General features: G+C 34.9%; 1 protein-coding gene across 1 annotated transcript in view; it reads right to left on the bottom strand.

Annotated features, from left to right (window-relative positions):
• Nucleotides 1–21653, bottom strand: part of LOC149775865 (apoptosis-inducing factor 3-like) — a 94096-nt gene that overhangs the window by 23558 nt on the left and 48885 nt on the right. The window contains exons 7-11 of the mRNA XM_089944488.1: nucleotides 20125–20237; nucleotides 18662–18748; nucleotides 16425–16516; nucleotides 13562–13692; nucleotides 4127–4242 (exon numbers count right to left, since the gene is read on the bottom strand). Coding sequence (XP_089800614.1) covers nucleotides 4127–4242; nucleotides 13562–13692; nucleotides 16425–16516; nucleotides 18662–18748; nucleotides 20125–20237 — 539 coding nt within the window. The remainder of the gene's footprint in view (nucleotides 1–4126; nucleotides 4243–13561; nucleotides 13693–16424; nucleotides 16517–18661; nucleotides 18749–20124; nucleotides 20238–21653) is intronic.

The raw sequence follows: 21653 nt of genomic DNA, 5'->3' as shown, positions 1-21653 counted from the left end.
TAAAAGAAGAATGGGAAAACTGGACTAGACAGTAATAACTTTCAAGAATGGTAAGACAAGCATCAGATAAAAGACTATGGTGAGCCATCTCAGCCATAAAACTGTGAAAGAAATTAGTGTGTGTCTGTGTGTGTGTGTGTGCGTGATGGCTGTACTGTAAAAGAAAAAGAAAAAATATAAAAATGTCAGGGCATTTATTACAATTTATTATTAAATTGTTGATTAATAAGGGTAAAATTTAAAAAAGAATTTGTAGTATGAAAGACAGCAACTTGGTAAAAAGTTAAACACACTCTCATCTGTTAAGTTTTCTTGCTTGAGTCATGTGCTTATTCCTTACAGTAAAATATACCATAATTGGTTTGAGAAATGTGTACTGTGGGTCTTTCATGGTAAATATGCACAGCTTATGTTTTTCATTTTACTCTTTGACCACATCAATCCACTTAAAACTGAGAGAGTAGATGCATTCACAAAAGTCTCACATATATTGCATTCAACTGTAAGAAAAAAGGGCATTAACTCTCATAAACAAATTAAGGAGCACAAAGATTTGCAAAAACATGCATGTTTTGACGATGAGCATAATATGCATAGAGTTTCACAGTGATCAATAGAAAACTGCAAAGGCTGCGTCTTAACACTGCATTTTGCACTAAGACAAAATAGGCAAAATAAAAAATTATGAGTGCATAGTGATTTGTTGACATTCATATCTTCAGACAGGACTCTAATGTGTTAAACGTCTTATGGTGATTTGATGAAAACTGTGAGACTAGCTGCAATTGCAATATTCATGACACAAGACACCCAGCTCCTCCAAGTCTGAAATAAACAGCAACCCAAACAAAAGTTGCAAGAGCACAGTGCAAATTTTCAAATGGTTACCAGAACGTTTGTACCAAGTTTTAGGGAATTCATCAAAAAAGGCAGAATGAGATGCATTCACACCATACATAACATTCACCTACAAGACTGAAAAAGATGAGTGGTGGTCACACAGTGTTTTCAACTGCAAGTAAAAATGCAATAATTCATAAAAATTGAGGGAGCAAAGTGATGTATGCATCTTTAAGTGATGAATATTGTAATAACAACATAATCCTTCAAATACTGCTGCTCTGTTTGCATTCACAAGATTTTGTGACATATAGACAGAAGGTTGGTAAGTAGATTCATTATACAACCTTATTCTATAGAGACAGACCTATTATATACATTCACTTATAAATCGTGTTCCTACTGCAAACTGCAAAGAATTAGATTTGCCATTGCATAATGCACCAACATGTTTGGGTCTATTAAATTAGAAGTAATCAGTACAGTAATTGACACTGACTATGATCTGCTTGCACTATCTGCCATTGCAGATCTGGGTTTATGTTGTTTGCAGCTGGATTCAACTTTCAAGCTATGATATAAAAGGTCGAACAAACTGTTTGATAACACAGACAGTGAAATCGTTTAGAGCATGCTTTTAAATATGCATAATTCCAAACGTCAAGGACAATCGATGCATTGTTTATATTTATCCAATAGCTTGGATATCACAAGAGTGTTATAATAATTTTCTTACAGATGATATTTTTGTGCATGCATGCTTGCTCTTTCCATGCTTTGGTCAAGCCTGGTTAAGATATAATACTATTAACGGCCAGTCAGATATAAACTTTCAGGCTGATATCACAGAATGAGATATAAACCCATCACAATGAGGTTTCTATTGATAAATTTTAGCACAAATAATGTACAAAAATGAGGGTAGGAAACAAATTTTGTAAGGATTTTAAGAAAATTTTAAACTAGTGTATGTGAAATATAGCTTTTATATTGCATATGTTCAAAGCTTATTGCTGTGTAGAATGTACAGTACAACACTGTATTTTACATTTTTTTGTAGATGATATGGCTTACAGTGTTTTTGTTTGCTGTGATTTTGTTGAAACAGTACATAATCTAAATTTCCCAGTTTAAAAAAATGTGAAATATACAGAAATGTTGATCTAAGTCCAAATTGATCTTATTATAATCTGGTGGGCAATTTAAACACTGGTTATATGTCACATATACAACTATTAAGGGTCCAGAGCTGTCTGTAGTGAAAGTCCATGCTCCCATGACTTTCAATTTCTGATCTGGGACTCTCTGAATTTCAAATTGCCATTTAATTAGGTCTGCAGTTTTCCAAAAATATAAATCATTTGCATGCAAGCAAAAGTTAATAAATTTCAAATTTGAGAAACCTAAACTGTTGCTACAACATGTGGACTGAACATACCTTTAAACAGTTTCCAAAGCTATTAAATTTTCAAAAGAAAACGGTAGAGCCCAGAGTGGTTCAAATTAAAAATGACACAAATTCAAGCAGAGACTATGGACGCTAAATAAATAGCTGCAACAGAATGGCATTACCAATTAAGACAAAGACCACTTCATAAAATACTGTGCAAAAACCAATGCTACATGTTTAATAGCTGACCGTCACATTGCGTTAATCATTATTGATGATCTCTATTACCTCCTGTCAATCAATATTGACAATCTGTTACATCCTGTCAATCAATATTGATGATATATTAATCCTGTCAATCAATACTGATGATCTCAGTCACATCCTGTAAATCAATAACAACGATACATATTGTCAATCAATCTTGATGATCTGTTACATTCTGTCATTCAAAAGTGATGATCTATTGCATCCTGTCAATCATTATTGATGGTCTCTGTTGACCAAGTTAACTCTTCATCAGTCTAGTACATGACATACTGTATATACTTTCTATTGTTTGAAATAGTACACATGCATAATCTTTGGTCATTTTAGACAGTACCTGTAGCTAATCTATGCTGAACATATAGCATGTGGGAAATGCAAGACTGAAGAAGGGCTGAGGGATGCCTTGGTCCTGATGATCCCCAGTTACCCTGGGGGAGTCCAGAAAAATAGACTTATTTTGTTTATTTAATATTATGGACTAATCAGGAATGCATTTAATAACTTTAAAAAAAAAAAGAATCAATTCTGGTTATTATAGGACTGGAGAATAGTTAATTATCTGTCCATTGGATAAACTTTCTAACATTGGAAGAGTAAATCTAACAGTAAAACTGTCATACAAACATGATTCTATTTAAGCAGCGATCAAAGTAACAAAGTATAATATAAGATATTTAATTTACCAAAGATTATGTTAAATCTTATATTAATAAGCTGTGGATTTAATTGTTATAATTTCTTGTTGTTGTTTTTAATTGAAATAAATACTGTATGTTTGATCTTGGTCTTTGTTCCTTCACTAGTCACTCCTGTCAATCAGTCTGTGACAACAATAGGTTCTATACTAATATGAGGCAAAATAACCACAAAAACTATTTTCATGTAATATTTTCACAAAAATAGGTAGAAGCAGTTAGCACAGGATATGACATAAGTATTTGTCCTGATGACTTTTTTTGTTAATCTGTTTGGTGTTTAAAAGTTCATCAACACATGAAAGGTCACAGTGTCCTAAGGCAATTGGACCAAAGTGCCTTGTCCAGGGATACACTGTGGCAAGTGACTCAGTTTGTCCTAGGCAGTAGTTGATCCCACACACCCCAATCTGAACCTCCACCTCTCCCATGAATACAACCTGTAACTTCTACTTTCAAACACTACAGTGAACACTGACTGTCAGGTGTTTAACTACTGCCCCCACACCTCCTGCAATGTGTGTGTAGTCAGGAAGGGACCACAAAATTGCCCAAATCCCAAATCTTTACTGGAGGAGGGGAGCCATTTCTAAAGATTTTTAGGTGGCCCAAAATTGGCAGTTCTTCCACTGGTCACTTTATACAGGGACATATTAGTTCCAGGGAGCATTACCAAAATTGAAGTCCGAATAATGACTTGGTCTTTAATATTTACACACATTCGTTAGTTCAAATAGGAAAATACTTATGTCTTGCAACTGATGACACAATTAAACTTGCACAACACAACACAAAACATGCTAACTGACCAGGAATTAGTGCCATGATAAATGTGCAAGCTACAACAGAGACTTGTGATGACAGTATTGGCTAACAGACAAAACAAGGCAAGGTCATTAGGTACTGACAGCTGGCCATTCTTATAGCTAACCTTCTGTAGAACAGCCCCGACTTTGTCTCCAAGGACAAGTTGAAATGGAACTTTTATAATATCGACAACTGAAACACTCTCTGCCTTATCAGCAAGAAATGCAGCTACTTCCATTCCTGAGGAAAAAAGGAAGTTCTCTTAAGATTCCTGGCTATTTAACTAACAACCATGGCTAACAAAAGCTTCCAAGAATTTGAGCAATAATAATGTATTGATCACTTAAAGAACTGTCTGTGAATTCATATGTTTTCAAATGTATCAATTTTGTTGTTTGCAAAGAAAGAAATTATTTTAGTATTATTTACGTTACTCCAAAAATACTTACCCAGTCACACTAACATTAAGACATGACTCTCTGCTATCTCCAAATGCAGCCCTGTCTTAAGACAAAAAACATCTTTCTGCCATCATCTATCATTCAGAAGAACAGACATAAGTCATACATAAATAAGGTCAGGTCTGTTGACTTAAATTTTAACAAAGTAACCTGACAGAAATCATGGAGATCATAGAATTTCCAATGGGAAAACCAATGTCCTGAACTCAAATCCAAGCAAACATGTTTTAAAAAATTTATATTAATCAGATAGGCCAAAATTCCTACCTTCAATTATGGACAAATGTCAATCACAAAATACAAATTAAATATACATAACACATCATACAGGCATAGAGACACCCTGCAGTCTCCATCCTGAACCTACAGGCAGTAATAAACTGATTGAAAAATCTACTCGTCTATGACAGGTTTAAATTTTCCATCAGTTTTTGTAACTAGAAGAAGCCTGGAACAGAAACCTATGAGTCCAGTTTTCAGACTACTCCACTGTCCACTTTATGAGCAAAAGCTCTATCTAATTCTGTAAAAAAAAGATCCACTAACACCTCTGTGGAATCGCATGGGATCATGATCATAAAGGAGAATCATGAAAATAGAGTGAGTCTGGATGAATCAAATCTGGAAACCCAAATGAAATGATTTGGATGAGCCATTTGTTTACTGGAAATAGGTTCATCCAAGACTAGCAGAACAGATGGAATGTGGTTGGTCATGGACAGATGAAAAGTCACTGACAGTTGATGGGAGGCTTGGGGAAGGAGAAACATTATTTTTTCTCCCCATTTCTAACCTGCCTGCACAAGTTAGTTGGATATGGTTGCCTATAACTTGCCTGGCCACAAAAAGGTTGGGGTTCTTGCTGTGAATTACCTTTGTGGTCTTGGCTGTTGATGACCATCCCTTCTAAGGTATGTATGGTATTGCACAGAGATAGGAGTTTTCATAAAAAGCTGTAGGGGCAGCTCCTATGCTGCCTGCATTATCAGTTCTTCCTTAATTTGGCTCCCAAACAGAAGGAGTGAACCAAAGGGGAGGGAGCACAGGGATGCTGCATGGTGGGTTTAATGAGAAAAAGATTGCAGAAGAACACCTCTTTTTACCAAATCATAGTTACAAAAGGCCATTAGGTCATTTACAACTGCGTGGTGAGCAACACTACTGACTACCTTGGCAATACAGCATACCAGTTCCCAGGCAAAGTCACTTCTGGTCTTCTCGGCTAGATGAAATATCACAAATGATGCCAGGTCAAGTAAGAAGAAAGTTGACTTGATGTTTCTGACCAACTTTGATATGGTGTTCAAATAAGTGGAGATATTAATGTTCTCAGCAGTAATATCCATGTCCAGGCTTGGTACACCTGAATGATAAAAATTGGTATTTGATTTGTACCAGTGCGGTGAGAACGATGAAGGCAACTGACTCGCCATAAAGCCCTTGAATTATTGTGTTCATGAATTTTATTTGAGAGATGCCTAGTAATTTCTGCAGTCTTGGAAAATTGTTGTAAAATCCTGATGGACAGATGTTCATCTTCATCAAAGCTCAACCAGGCCATTATATGTAGCACTGACTGCCGGTAGAGGAGGGCAATCAGACAAAGGCAACCAGTCCATTATATGTAGCACTGACTACCGGTAGAGGAGGGCAATCAGACAAAGGCAACCAGGCCATTATATGTAGCACTGACTGCCAGTAGAGGAGGGCAATCAGACAAAGGCAACCAGTCCATTATATGTAGCACTGACTACCGGTAGAGGAGGGCAATCAGACAAAGGCAACCAGGCCATTATATGTAGCATTGACTGCCGGTAGAGGAGGGCAATCAGACAAAGGCAAAGTTCTGTATATCTCTTTGATCACCCTTAAAACCAAATTCCATCTTTTCATGGTTTGACTGGAACATTTGGCAAGTCTGTATCAGTACATTCCTGTGGGATGTTCTCCTCCTGTACACTCTGTGTCTAGGGATATAGCATTCTGTATGGCAGTGATAATGCAGAATTGTCACCATGTGTGAAGACAGTTCTAACTATCATATATACTATTAGGGCCAATAATGGCTTTTTGTCTGGATGTGGTATACCGGTCTGGCATGGTAGGTCATGCTGGAATGGACTGCTGGATGGATGGCTTCAACTATACTGATGGTTCACCATGTACTGATATTGCATCTGGTTGGCCAGTCATTCTGCTGGATGTATGACACAGTCACTGTAGGAACTGTCGAGCGACATGCTGGTTGCCAGTCCAAGATGATAAATTCATGTATGCCAAAGTTGTACATTGATTGTTTGGATGGATAAACTGGTTGGTCAGAATCCCGGATGGCATATGGTAAATGGTATGACTTGCAGGCTGCCTGGCAGGCAAAGTTGGAAGATAATCCCTGAAACCTGGTTTTAAGTCCATGCTTTGGCAAGAAAATGATTTATGCACAGTTAGTTAATGATTCAGAATTTTTATGAATTTTTAATACTTCATGTTCAGAAGATTTTTAGTGCGCTTTCATTTATAGCCTTTCATATAACTTCTGCCCACATTGCACACATGCTACATGGGTGTGAGGAAGAACATCTTGTGCTGAAAGACACTTCTCATGGTTGTTCTCCATGACTTGAAAGCATCTGCAATTCTTGTACTTGAAAGACATCTCTGTAATGAAAGTAAGAAGAAACAAAAAAACAAGTGCATACATTAAATATATACATTGTTTAAATAGGCAAACTGACATTATTGAGCTGACCTAAAATGTGTGTTTTTTTGTGGGGTTTAATGCCATTTTTCAGCACATAATATATACATATATATATGGCAGACACTATTTTTGGTTGTGAAAAGAACCCAAGAAGACCTTGGACAGAAGGTTTTTCATATCCCATGTTGCTCAAGCCAGGACATGAACTCACATAGAAGTGAGGTGCATGAGTGATCTGTAAAAGCAATTGTTGTATGCACTGTGTATATCAACCATCTGACTTACTATACCATTGAAAATAAAAGACGAATGGCCAAAACATGTTATAGATTGCAATGGGTTCCTTGGAGGCACTGTTCACAGCTGCCAGAGAAGTTTAAACTGACAACATCTGGAATACAGGGGCCACCCAGCTGGCACAAGGGGAGTAAACCTGTAAGACTTGCATCCCTTTGTCTATATGATATAGATGAGAAGACACTTTCTCCTCTTGCAGGGACGTTTGAATTTGGAGGTAGCAGAAAGTAATTCCTGATGGAAATGTCATTAATTATTTGATGCAGAAATTAATATTTTGGCAGTTTTAAATTCAAGGATTGGGAAAGGGTTCTAACTGTTCATTTTTCAATGGGTCAGTACATTTGTGATTTTAGAAAAAATTAAATCCACAATTGATACACAACGAATAAAAGTGAATTCACATTATAAAAAATACATGATATTTACAGATTACTAACATGAAAGCAATCCTGGTGGATGAAGTAGATTTGTACCATGGATATAAGATACAGGAACAAACACTGAGATGAATTCAGAATTTTGTTATGGGTGATTCAATTATTGGTAAGGGTGGTTTATTTTGTTTGAAAGGACCAACTTTCTAATGTTTCCACTTGAAGTATATTATTTTCAATACAAAATTGTGGTATTCAAACCTGCCAATGAATAAATATGGCATAACACTACTATAGCCATCATTTCAATGATGCTGCCAAGTGATGGTTTTGGACACCAAATTTATGTCACTTACACTTGGGAAAGGTCAACATTTATTTCCATGTTTCTTGAGATAAATCATCTCATAAATTCTGCAGATTCTGGAGTTTATCTTTTGGAATTGGCAGATTTTGAACTTGATTCAATCAATCAGACACATACCATAATTTTCAAAACTAATAATGGCAACATTGTACAGATTTGCTGTCTACCTCAAACATTTCCTGACTCTAACTTGAAGACTTCCTTTCAAAAGTGAAACAAACCTGGAAATCTATTTGAATACAGCCAAGAACTTTCTAATTGCAGATATTTTGGAACATCTCTCAGAAGAGAAGATAAAAGAATCTTTATGAAAGCAGTGGTTCTGTATAAACAAAAAAATAAAACAATGATAAAGCTTGCAAACATCAAGTAAAGGGCACATAAATCTAATCAGGTCCCATATTAACGAAACTCCTCAACTTGAGTGCACACTCAAACTCACATTTTGATAACTTACCACAAATAAACTAATAAAACAACAGGACCTTACAAAACAAGCAATACATTGAGGTATATATGTATATTAAATATGTAAAGTTTATTGTGTAACAATTTTCCGAATACAAGACCTATAATACTGTTAGTTTTAGTTTGAGGGAGCAATCAAATTCAAAAGTTTTGGTGAATCTGGGGATAGGACATTTACACTAAACATGCATACAGTTAAACTTCTAGTAAGGTTTCCACTAAGAAAAATTAATGTTTCAGTCCAGAAAGTTCCAAAACTTGTAAACAAAAGTACCTTAAACATTATTTAATACACATGCCCCTTGTTTAACTCATTAACCCCTGCCACCTCTATAACTCATTGTACTTTACCTTCCTCATCTCTTGAGTGCCACGATAACATGGTGCACTTTACCTAGCTTGTATTCCAGGCACAGAGTCTGAGTGGCAATATTAATCTAGGTCTGTATCCCACATGATGAGTTAAATCGCCACAAACCATTGGTTGATTTCAATCCATTTCCTAATTATGCAGGCAGATTTACCAATAAAATTTTAGTTTACATAGATAAAGTGAACATTGCTGAACAAAGGGAAAAAATTTGACTTCGATAGCAGCAAAAATAGTGGAAATATTTAGATTAGAAAATTAAGAAAATAACAAGAATCAGCCTCTGGAAGTAGACTTTTACTTGACAGACTTGATGGAGTATTCACATGAGGTTAAATTTGCAAGAGAGATGACAAGTGGAATTTCTGTGTACATAAAATGGGATGAATTTCATGTGATGATAGTGTTAATTATTCAGTGTGAATTTATAATGGATTTTATGGATTATTCATGGCAATAGAAACAAATTGGTAAAAAAAATCAATTATTTTTATCTTTATGCATGAGTTTTATTTCGCATGTTGCATGAAATTTATACCACTTTGTACATAATTTTATTGAGAACTGTGTGCCAAATTTTAGCTTAATTAAAAAAACACAAATAAGAAAATAACATTTATTGCAAATAGCTCCATGTGTAAAAATCTGCAAGCCAAGTAGTCTCAGCAATACAGGTGCTGGTAAGGCTAACACTGCTCTTGGTGATGTCTCTGTATGTATGCTGTAGGGGAATGCCTAGCTGTTTGGCTCAGAGGTTAATGAGTTAATGGATACATATGTAGCAACAAGCTGGCTATGTCTGGTTATGGAGAACAGTGACCAGTAGGTCAAACTGACCTTGATCTTTTAACTCAACAGCACTAGGATCCTTATATGTCCTAAAGGCAAACTATTTCTGAATTTTCTTGAAAGAACAAGTTTAGATGTTTAATCCTGAATATAATGACCTTGACTTTTAAAAAAAAGATGTAAAAGACTCATTCAAAGCATTTATAAATTCTGTTAAAAGAAGATGATATAGAACATAATTTTTTTATACTTTCTATGGGAGAAGTCATCATGACCTTTAAGCTGCCTCTCAGCAGCAATAGCTACCTTTCCTATTACAGCAAGCCATCCTCAAATTTTTGTGCCATTATGAAGCTTGTTACCAAAGTCATTCAAAAGAAACTTTTCCCTGTTTGTATCAAAGTGACGATGACTTCTAACCTTTTGATCCAAACAGATTTCCTCTTTGTCCCAAGTATAAGCCAGCCATAAAAATTTGGTCACAGTATGTGCTCTAGAACTAACATTGTGCAGAATTTTTATTCCCATTAGCAACTCAATATGACCTCGACAATTGCCATTGTAACACAAAAAGAGCAATATACATTTTCTTACTGATTATGCAAGGCTTCCGCAAAGTTTTGGTCAAAGTTTGTGGTTAGAAATAAAGTAATGCAAAAAGCATTTTTCTTGAGTCTCAGTGACCTAGACATCTTTAACACAAAAATGTATAGGTTTCTTCCTTACCCCAAGAACAGGCTATCACAAAAGTTTGGTCAAAGCATGTGGTCTACAATTAATTGTGCAAGAACTTTTGATTTTTTATCCCAAAAGTGGCAAGAGGTCTAGAACGAATTTTTTTGTTGTTGCCAGAAACCATCTTTCTTTTTGCATTACAGTAACCTTGACCTTTCAACTTTTGACTAAACAAGGGTACCTTGAAGGGTCTGATACTCTATGTCAAAGAGAATTTCTAGGAATTCAAGATAAAACAATTTTTTTTTTCTTTTTTACTGCTGAGTGCTGAAGCCATCTTTGATATTTATAAATAATAACAAGAATTTCAAAACAGCTGCTGTGGAAACCATATTAGATTAAAATTTGCACCATTTTTATTTAGGACAATCATTAAAAGTTTTCTTGTGAAACCCCAATGTGAATATGCGCATCCATCAGGAGTTGCAATAAAAAGATTTTGAAAATGGCTGCCATGGTAGCCTTACTGGATCTCACTAAGGAACATTGCAAGAAGTCTTTAGTAAAGCCTCATGTTGATATAACTATACATTGAGGCAAATTAGCAATAACAAGATTTTCAAAATGGTAACCATGGTGACTATCCTGAATGTCAGATCAGTGCCATTTTAATTCAGAAAAAAGTAGATATCAGAAGAAGTCTTATGGTGAAAACCTATATTGATATGACATCCTGCTGAATAGCAGTGGTAACAATATTTTTAAGATGGCAGAAATGGAAGCCATATTGAATGTCGGATCAGAATCATTTTTGTTTTGGTCCAAATATTTAGGTCCAGATATTTATCACAAGAAGATTCTTTTTGGTGAAAACCCAATGTGGATACAACCATCCATGTAGAAGGAGCAGTGATAACAGCATTTTCATAATGCTGCCATGTTGGCTATTGTGGAGGTCAGACAAGAGCCATTTTCATGTGTGACCTACTAGACATCATCAGAAGACTTCTGGTGAAAAGTACTTTCTGTTCTGGATTAGTAATAAAAGAATTTTCAAGATGGCTCCAATTGAAGCCATACTGGATATCAAATTGGCACCATTTTTAAAAGACCAATTAGACATTGTAAGTCATTTTGTTAAAACCCTAAGTTGATATGATCAACCAATCAGGAGGAGCAAAAATAACAATATTTTCAATATCACCACTGTGGAAGCTTTATTAGGAGTCTGAGCAGCACCATATTCATTTAGGACCCACTAGGCCATGGGATGAATGTGTGTGTAAAGTTTCATAGCAGTCCTCCAAAGTAGTTTAGGACCGGCAGCAAAAACAAACTAGTTTTTACAAATGGATGTATGTTGGATGATGGACAACCAACAAACAGACCATCACATAACTTCATCTTGTCCATGACCAGTGGAGCTAAAAATCAAAAGGTTTCTTCTTAACTTGAAATGCAAGCTATCCAGCATGACTGGTTGAGGTATCTGATCTAGAACAGTGCAGAACAAAAAACTGACAGGCTTACATCAAAGCATAATACATTCTGCCTAATAGTGAAAATGGAAAATTAAAACTACTTCTGTGGCATGAAAATTTAGTTAGGACATCTATATATGCATAAAAACATGGCTACAATTTTTTCATTCATCAAAGTCCAGAGAGTGGATGCTGACATGGAAGGACAGAACCAAATCAACCACAGGAAGCCTACAAATGCAGTTTTGATCATTGAGATTTCATCCTAAAGAATGAATTGTCACATTAAGCAATCTTAAAATATGACTAGTATAAATATCTTAAATATGAGACCTGCAGTTTAATTAACTATGCAAATAAACTTGAAAAAGCCCCTCAGAAGATATGAGAAAATTCCAGGGGAATAACAGCATGCACATTGCCATAAACATTGTCAAAACTATAGAAAGTGTTACCACAGTATTAAACTGTTTCTTTTGCAAACTGCTTTAATTATGTCTTTGACTACATGAATCATAAAGTTAAAGTTTATTGATTTCATTGCAATCTCAAAGCTGTTCCACCTCCATCATATCAGACCAGCAGTCGAAAATATAAAATCATTATTAGCAGATATAGTAAATCATTTGTCCATTTGGATCATTACTATGACCAGGACAGATTTTAATATTGTAATCAAGTCTATTATGCAGATCACTCATAATTGTGCCCCACAGTTGAAAGAACAAAAGACAGAGAAAAAACAAATGTAAAAAAAATCAAATCTTTAAATATCAATAATTATTTTTCCCTGCAACTGTTTCAAACTTCTATTTCTCAAAATTTGAACGCTCAAAAATTGGAACTTGTGTTCAAATACTCATAATATTTATTCTATCAGGTGAAAAATCAATGACATTTTTATATCATATACATTAAATTATATAGGTTCTAGATTTTATTCTATATTACATAAAGCATGCCAACAGAAGAGATCCTATAACTCTGCTTAAAGAAAATTATCATATAACCCTGCTTAAAGACAACTGTCCTATAAACCTGCTTAAAGACAATTATCCTATGCACATGCTTAAAGACAATAATTATATGACCCTGTTTAAAGACAATTATCCTAATACATGTCATTTGTATCTAGCTTCTCTACATAATTAAGTGATACATGTATAGTATCAGATATTTATTATTTTGCCTCAAAGAAAGCTGCCACAACCCATTATTGTCAGCATGTTTATGAAAATTAGGAAACTTAATTATCATTCAGAAAGGAAAATTACAACACTAACCTTGACTAAGGCACATATGAACTCTGACCTCCAACAAAGACCAAAGCAAATTGATCATGCTGAAGAAATGTTTTTGTCTATGAACAAACAGACAGACAGAGGACATACATCGGTACCTGGCTATTTCCTATATACCCTTGTACCTTTATGAAAAATAAGAGGATATAAAATGATATGGACAATAAAGAAGTTTAACTCCAGTTGTTACATAAGATGTTGTAAGATGACATATCATATGATAAAATTAATTTGAATCATTACATGAATCAAAGATTTCAACAGATTCATACCGATAAAAGAGGATCCAATAATGACCACTTTCTTTCCCTTGGTATTTTGTGCAATGGCATTGGCATCATCTGGAGTCCTCAGAATGTACACATTCTTCAAGTCAGCACCAGGAATCGGCAGTACTCTTGGCCTAGAAACATAACAAAAACTGAAGAATTCTAAGTTGGCATAGCATAACGAAAGTCCACCAAATGATTACCCAAGATTTAAAGACAACCAGCATATATAATTGAAAAACCACTAAATTATTGTGTAGTGTTCAGTACAACTAAGACAGGTCCAGAAATAAGACCACCTTAATTGGGTCATATAAGCAACCCTAATACTCAAGTGTGTAGTTATACTTTCAATATGAATAAATAGAATTTGATAATATCTTAATGACAGATTGATTCAATGCTTCTGCTTTAATGAATGTCACCATGGTAACCTTGATTTCTTTTATCTAAGAGGCCAGAATAACAGTGGCAGCACACTCATTCTGCACCTCTATAGTCCAAGGTTTCGATTGCAGTTCCAATAATAGACCATTCCGGTGGCCTGGTGGTTAGAGTATTCGCCTTGGATGCGGGAGGTTGTGGGTTCAATCCCCAGCCGAGTCATACCAAAGACTTACAAAAATGGTACTAACAGCTGCCTTGCTTGGTGCTCAGCATTAAGAGGCTAGTGTTAGGACTGGTCAGCTTACACTGGAGACAATGTAGTGATATGACTGAAAAATTGTTAAAGCCACATTAAAAATCCAATCACACACACACACACGCACATGCAGTTCCAATACGTGCAAGGACCAAGGTCAGTGATTTTTACAAATCTCCAGTTTTTTCAACCACAAAGACCATCTGACATGAACTATGAATCCCAAGTGGGCATGAAGTCTCTTTCCTGCTTACATGTGCATAAAAATACATATAAGAGCAGTGTGCCAAAAATGTAGGTTTTTAACAGGATGCTTTCTGTAAATAATTCTTTTAATGCTGTTGAATGCATGTTGTTATGCAAACAAATCCTTCAAGGTTTCTCTAATTTTTATCTTCATGCATATTTGATAGCTCATCAGCATCATTTGTCAAATGCTAAAAGATGACAATGCTGGCTTGAAATTAGAATTGTTTGCTGATCTACAGGATTGCCATAATAACATTTTCACTGACCTTGCCTAAATTTCTATAATCCTGGTAAAATCACAACCATCAATGAATTATGTAATCCACACACTTTTGTATTACAATTAATTCTCTGTACAGAAAGTGCACATCACATCCATTTTTTGGGGTCATATTTCAACCATTCATATTCATTTTCCCAGGATTTCTGGTACTTTTCTTACTCTCTTGATAATATTTTTACAATCATGGTCTGTCTTTCTTGGAATCACTAATTTCTTAAGTTTTGGTAACAATTACATTCCACAGCTTTCCAATTGTCACCTCAAAAGGAAGCGAATATTTACCAGCAACAATGTAAAAAGCAAAGCCTGTTATTTGGTTCAGTACTTTTATTGAGAAGTTATTCAAATTTGTTTCCTATTTTTAGCAATGGCAGCCATGTCATATGTCATGGCAGATCAGCATCATTTGTAAAATTCTGAAAGCCCTTCATGTCAGGATGCTCTCTGCCAAATCTGGTCAAAAGTGATCCAGTCCTTTTGTTCAAAGAAATTTAAAATGGCAATTGTTAATGAAAGCACGATACATGGTAGACACAGGCCCACACCAGAAGACTTAGCATGGTCAGCTGACCCGACTAAGTTAAAACCCTGTCCTGTTTTGGACCCCATTCAAGCTTCTAAAAAGAAACATTTGAAGACTTTCAATGAATACATGGAAGACGTAGCAGTCAAATTTATTCTCTAGACAAACATGTAATGCCATATTGATACGTCTTGCTATAGTAGTTCAATAATTTTTTGTGGGTAATATTATATGTATTTTTTTGTTGCAATAATGATTAAAATATGCAGTGAAAAATTTGATCAATACAAAACATGAAAAATCTATACAATGCAAAACTTACTTTACTGAAAGTATTTTTAACCTTCAGCAGCCATTTGCCTCTTTATTCTTTAAACGTTCATTGATATATACTGTTAAAAGAATACATATCTTTTCATTAAAAGTCCTATTTTCTTCCGAGACTGGTCATTTTATGTGGCTTGTAATAAAAATAGAGTCCACTAAAATCAGTATCCACAAATAAAAATGAATTCAAATTAATTTGTAATAAGAGACAATAATCAAACTAGAACTACTTCAGCAACTTCCATAGCTAATTTCAACCCTTTTTTTTCCATATCCCCCCATCCATAGTAGCTATGTTGCTAGAGTGTCAGCAATCCAAGAGTTGTGGGTTTAATACCTGCCAAAGCGAGTCTGACTTGGCTGATTCAGTATGTCCTTTATAAGGCACTTAGCCAATAATGTGTTACAAATGTCAACAAAACCAACCCCATCCTCCTTCCAAACCATGATCTTGGAATTGCAACCCCCTCCCCAAACTGTTAAATATATTACATGTCCTCATGCAATAAATGCATGTACAAAGTTTGATTTTAAGAAATTTATTCAAGCATGTAACTATGACTGCAACTTTTGCATATTTGACCTTTGACTAGCTATCATGGAACCCTGGGAAGAGAGCCTCAAATCATATCCCTCTTGATATGTCTATGGATCCAAAATTCTTTATTTAACTTTAATTAGTTTTAAATAAATAATTTACAACTTATGCAAAATGTTGGTTGGGGGTCATCTTCTGTGGGGAAAATAGTTAAACCTGAGAGAGACAGTTTTTTACTGGTTGATACAATATAATGTGATTTGCAATAATTCACAAAAGTCAATAACTATATAATGTTGTTACCTGCCACCAGTAGCAATTAAAAGTGAATCAAACTTGAGAGAAGAACCATCCACAAACATGACTGACTTGCTTGATGCACTAACAGACTTCACCTGTAGAATGAAATTTCTCAATGATGTATGAAATAGGTCAAAATAAATAAAATTAATGTACCCAATCAGATCAATGAAATACCACTTTGATTAAGTATAGCCCTTCAATTATTTGGATACTTATTTATGCCTGTGTGTACTTTATACAGGTGTTAATGTCTGTGTGTGCTTTAGATGGGTGTTAATGTCTGTTTGTAATTTAAATGTCTATTTACTTTAGACTGATGTTAATGTCTGTGTGTACTTTAGATGGATGTTAATGTCTATTTGTAATTTAAATGTCTATGTACTTTAGTTTGATGTTAACGTCTGTGTGTATGTAGATGTACATGTCTGTATGCACTTTAGACAGGTGATAATATGTGTGTACTCTAGAATGATGTTAATGTTTGTGTGTGCTTTATACAGGTGTCTATATGCATGTGTACTAAAGACAGGTGTTGATATCTCAGTGTGTATTTAGGACTGGTCTATCTCAGAAAATAGAGATCACTGATAAATAGTGAAAAGTGAGAAACACTGGCTTCTACAATTCATCTTTATACCATTATCCACGAGACATGGGTTAACTACACAAATATTTCTGCTCCATTGGAATTTTGTACCTGAGTTTTCTATCAGATACAGTCCTTACTGGTCAAGTCCAACAGCCATGTCTAAAGATAATTTTTGTGCTATAAAGGCAATAATGAATCAAATAACTATAACACAATAATGTTGCTTATATAAGTTATATTCAAGCACTTGATGACAGGACCAGGGCTGGCCTTGGGCCAATTGGACTGATTTGGCCCAATCGGGCCCTGTGCTCACAGAGGCCCATGCGTTAGTAATTTGAAAAAATATATTTATAGAGGGAAAGTAATTTTAAAGCAATGGAAGAAAATTTTAAGTTCAGTGTCATATAAAACTTGTTCAAAAGTATATTTCCAAATACTGTGCCCACAGGGGGCCCCACCAAAATGATCCAAATCGGGGAACATGCTTGCTAAGACCATCCCTGGATAGGACAGTAAAAGCTGTAGTTTCCATCCTTCAAGTTAGTTGTACACTTACCTGCTTTAAAGTGTACACACACATGCATGCATGTACACACACACACACACACACACAGAAGATTCAGCGCACCACTAATTACATCACATACAAACCTACCTTAAAGGCTACTTCTATCAAGAGCCCCAAGTGGTCTGTGATCACTCACCTGGCTAACATTTGCTTAGTAGCTAAATGCAAGACCAGACAACCAAAAAATCTTGGTAAGAAGGATATTTTCTGTAGAAATTTATTCCAACGATGTTGATTGGATATAATATGAAAACAATTTTTTTATGGTTTCTCTATTGGTTTTTAATCTTAATCTATATTTGACGTACATCAGCCTAATTTATACACAAGACTGTAAGGCCTTTATGCCAAGACACTTTCTATTAAAACTGGTTAAAACTGTGCTCAAAGTTGAGCAAGATAAATTTGAATAAATGTTCAACTTTATTTAGTAATGGAAGACATATTTAATGGCAGGTTGGCAACTGTTATAAAATTTAAGAAAGCTGATCATGCCAGGATCCTTTCAATCATATCCAGTACAATTCTGTTCCACAATTTCTGAAAAAGGGAATTAAAAAGGGAAGCACAAATGGAAGAGATCGAACCAAATCAATCATATATACGATAAAAATGCTCAATGTACTAATGTAATTAGGACAAATCCTATATGGAACACAAGGTCTAGCCATGATACTAATATATACATTGTTTCATGAAGAAATTTCAATCAATTTAGGAGCATGTACTCAAAAAATGTGTTATAGATAGACAGGAAGAGAGATAAAATTTGTTTTAAAAACTGGAAGCACTCTTAAAATGGTGATTAGACAAACCCATTTTTTACAGGACAGAGAATCGTCAGGATAATAATGAATATGGTGTTTCATTAACATACCTCATAGGGATCTGGAGATATTAAGTAAAGCAAAGTCTGGTGAATGGATGTAACAACACGTTCACTCCAGTATGCTTACCACTGCAAACTTTGTTTTTTGGAGGTATGAATAAACAGGAATAAAAATGAGAAGGACCAGAAAAAGACACTGTCTGTAAACAAACTGACAGACAGGCAGACAGACAGAAATGGTGACTTACCTCTTTGTTTGTCTGAACAGTGATGTCATTTGAGCTGTAAAAGTCTTTATTTCTCAAAGCAATAGCTTCAGGTGCTGTATCCATTGCCTGCAACAAGGAGTAATATTATACCCAGTCTATGTTCAAACATGAGATTCTATTGGCACCATAAATACAGAGTAATAGTATACCCAGTCTATGTTCAAAGATGAGATTCTATTTGTACCATAAATACAGAGTAATATTATACCCAGTCTATGTTCAAACATGAGTCTATTTGCACCATAAATACAGAGTAATATTATACCCAGTCTATGTTCAAACATGAGATTCTATTGGCACCATAAATACAGAGTAATAGTATACCCAGTCTATGTTCAAACATGAGATTCTATTTGTACCATAAATACAGAGTAATAGTATACCCAGTCTATGTTCAAACATGAGATTCTATTTGTACCATAAATACAGAGTAATATTATACCCAGTCTATGTTCAAACACGAGATTCTATTGGCACCATAAATACAGAGTAATATTATACCCAGTCTATGTTCAAACATGAGATTATATCTGCACCATCAATACAGAGTAATAGTATACCCAGTCTATGTTCAAACATGAGATTCTATTTGTACCATAAATACAGAGTAATATTATACCCAGTCTATGTTCAAACATGAGTCTATTTGCACCATAAATACAGAGTAATATTATAGCCAGTCTATGTTCAAACATTTGAGTCTACTGGCACCATAAATAGAGTAGTATTATACCCAGTCTATGTTCAGACATGAGAGTCTATTGGCACCAGAGATACAGAGTAATATTATAAACAGCCTATGTTCAAACATGAGATTCTACTGGCACCATAAATACAGAGTAATATTATAAGTAGTATATGTTCAAACATGAGATTCTATTGGCACCTTAGATGCAGAGTAATATTATAAGCAGTATATGTTCAAACATGAGATTCTATTGGCACCTTAGATGCAGAGTAATATTATAAGCAGTATATGTTCAAACATGAGATTCTATTGGCACCTTAGATGCAGAGTAATATTATAGCCAGTCTATGTTCAAACATGAGATTCTATTGGCACCTTAGATGCAGAGTAATATTATAAGCAGTATATGTTCAAACATGAGAGTCTACTGGCACCATAGATACAGAGTAATATTATAACCAGTCTATGTTCAAACATGAGATTCTATTGGCACCTTAGATGCAGAGTAGTATTATAAGCAGTCTATGGTCAAACATGATAATTTATTTGCACCAAATAATTACATTTATTAATACCCAAATTCATATAAGAAATGTAAACATTCATCTCAAGCTACAAAGTTTAGTAACAGTGGCAGTCTTGCATTAGAAAACTGAACTATGCAGTAGAAAAGAACAGTTTACATGTGTTTATTCATACAGGTGCTCACAGAAACAAACACACTAATGCATGCACACATGAAAGAGTTGCTTACTTTGCTAAGTTTTATTCTATCATATGGCAGGTACTTGTCCTTAGACACTAGAGTTATCTTCCCTTGGAAACCTTCCTGTCTAAGTGTCTCTGCACAAGATACAGAGGCTGGTCCTGCAAAAACAGAAGATGAACTAATGTAAATACATGTACTGCAGTATGAACTATATAGTGGACTTATTTTTAGAAAGTATCATTATATTTCCTACGACAAATTGTTACTAGAATATAATAAAGGACATTTATAGCAAAGCAGCAAAATGCTTGCTTGGCACCTTAATGGTCCTAGGTTTAATCCCCTGTACATATATGTGCAAGGGTTTGTCATCATCAAAAGTTTAATGTTTTTTTCAGATTTCTTCTGCAGCCTCAACTTCAATGATGACATGCCAACATAAAAAAACCATAAAAGCACACATTGTAAATTGTTTGAATTTGTTGTGCAGCCAATTATAAAACCAGAAATGTGTTATGGAATATGGATGCCCCACTGCAATGTCTGGAAACTAAGCTAAATATAAAATTTAACTGAATTAATATATGGATAATGGAAGGAAACAAGATAACACTATCTGGTCAGGTACTGTCATGGTGGGACATACAAGTTTAGCTGAAATATTTTATATGCATACACAGACATGATTTTGATACTTCACAAAAAAAGCTGAAGATTTGAAAGGGGGGTTTGGGGGTCCTCCCCCAACAGGGTCTTGAGTGACAGCACCCCTGATCCGGGGGTCCAGGGCCAAAAATGCATTTTACAATTATAAAAAACTGCTCCTGGTGCAACTTATCATCATAACATATAACAAAATTATCATTTGAAAACAAACTTACCAAAACATTTCAGCTTGACTTGAATTATTTCACAAAATTTATTTTCACATGAATTTGTTCTCCAATGCTATTGGTGCTTAAGTTATTTCATGTGCATGTCAGTGTTCACATTGTAATTAAGTCACAATCATTTCTCAATTTTTGCAGCAAAAATATTATACTTCTCTCTTTTCATAACATATCTGTAAAATAAACACCCAAGTACATCAATTATATACAAATAATCCCATACATTCACTTGTCTTTTTCTCCAATGGACACAATCTGTTGATATGCCAGTCGAGCTCTTTTTGCGGCTTTGGCAAAGATTTCTTTAGTCTTCCTTTTTGACTGACTTTTTGGCTCAATGTGCAATCTTTTCTTTTCCTTCTAAGTGAAAGCCTTTTTCCTTTCAAGCTGGTGCTTGTATTGGTGACATGGAGTGTGCATATTCTGACAGAGAGCTACATCTATTCTCATGCAAGAAATCTTTCTTCCTATAGTAATTAACTGCACTTTTTCCAGATGCCTTCTGAGCTTCAATTTTTCTGTACAGCTTCTTTTGTAGGTGCTGCTCCAAACTCTTCCAACTGCTATTAACATAGAGCAGAGATCACAAAATGCCAGTCTCAAGCGTTCAGTTTTCTTATAAACTGACCAACTAAATTTCCATCGACTTTTCACTCCAGCAATTCCCATTTCCATATGTTTTTT

The sequence above is a fragment of the Sinohyriopsis cumingii genome, chromosome 19 (genome assembly GCF_028554795.1).
Source record: "Sinohyriopsis cumingii isolate HCF-2022 chromosome 19, ASM2855479v2, whole genome shotgun sequence".
Classification (NCBI taxonomy): Eukaryota; Metazoa; Mollusca; class Bivalvia; order Unionida; family Unionidae; genus Sinohyriopsis; species Sinohyriopsis cumingii.
The sequence above is the reverse complement of the archived record's forward strand: the minus strand, read 5'-3'. Positions and strand labels throughout refer to the sequence as shown.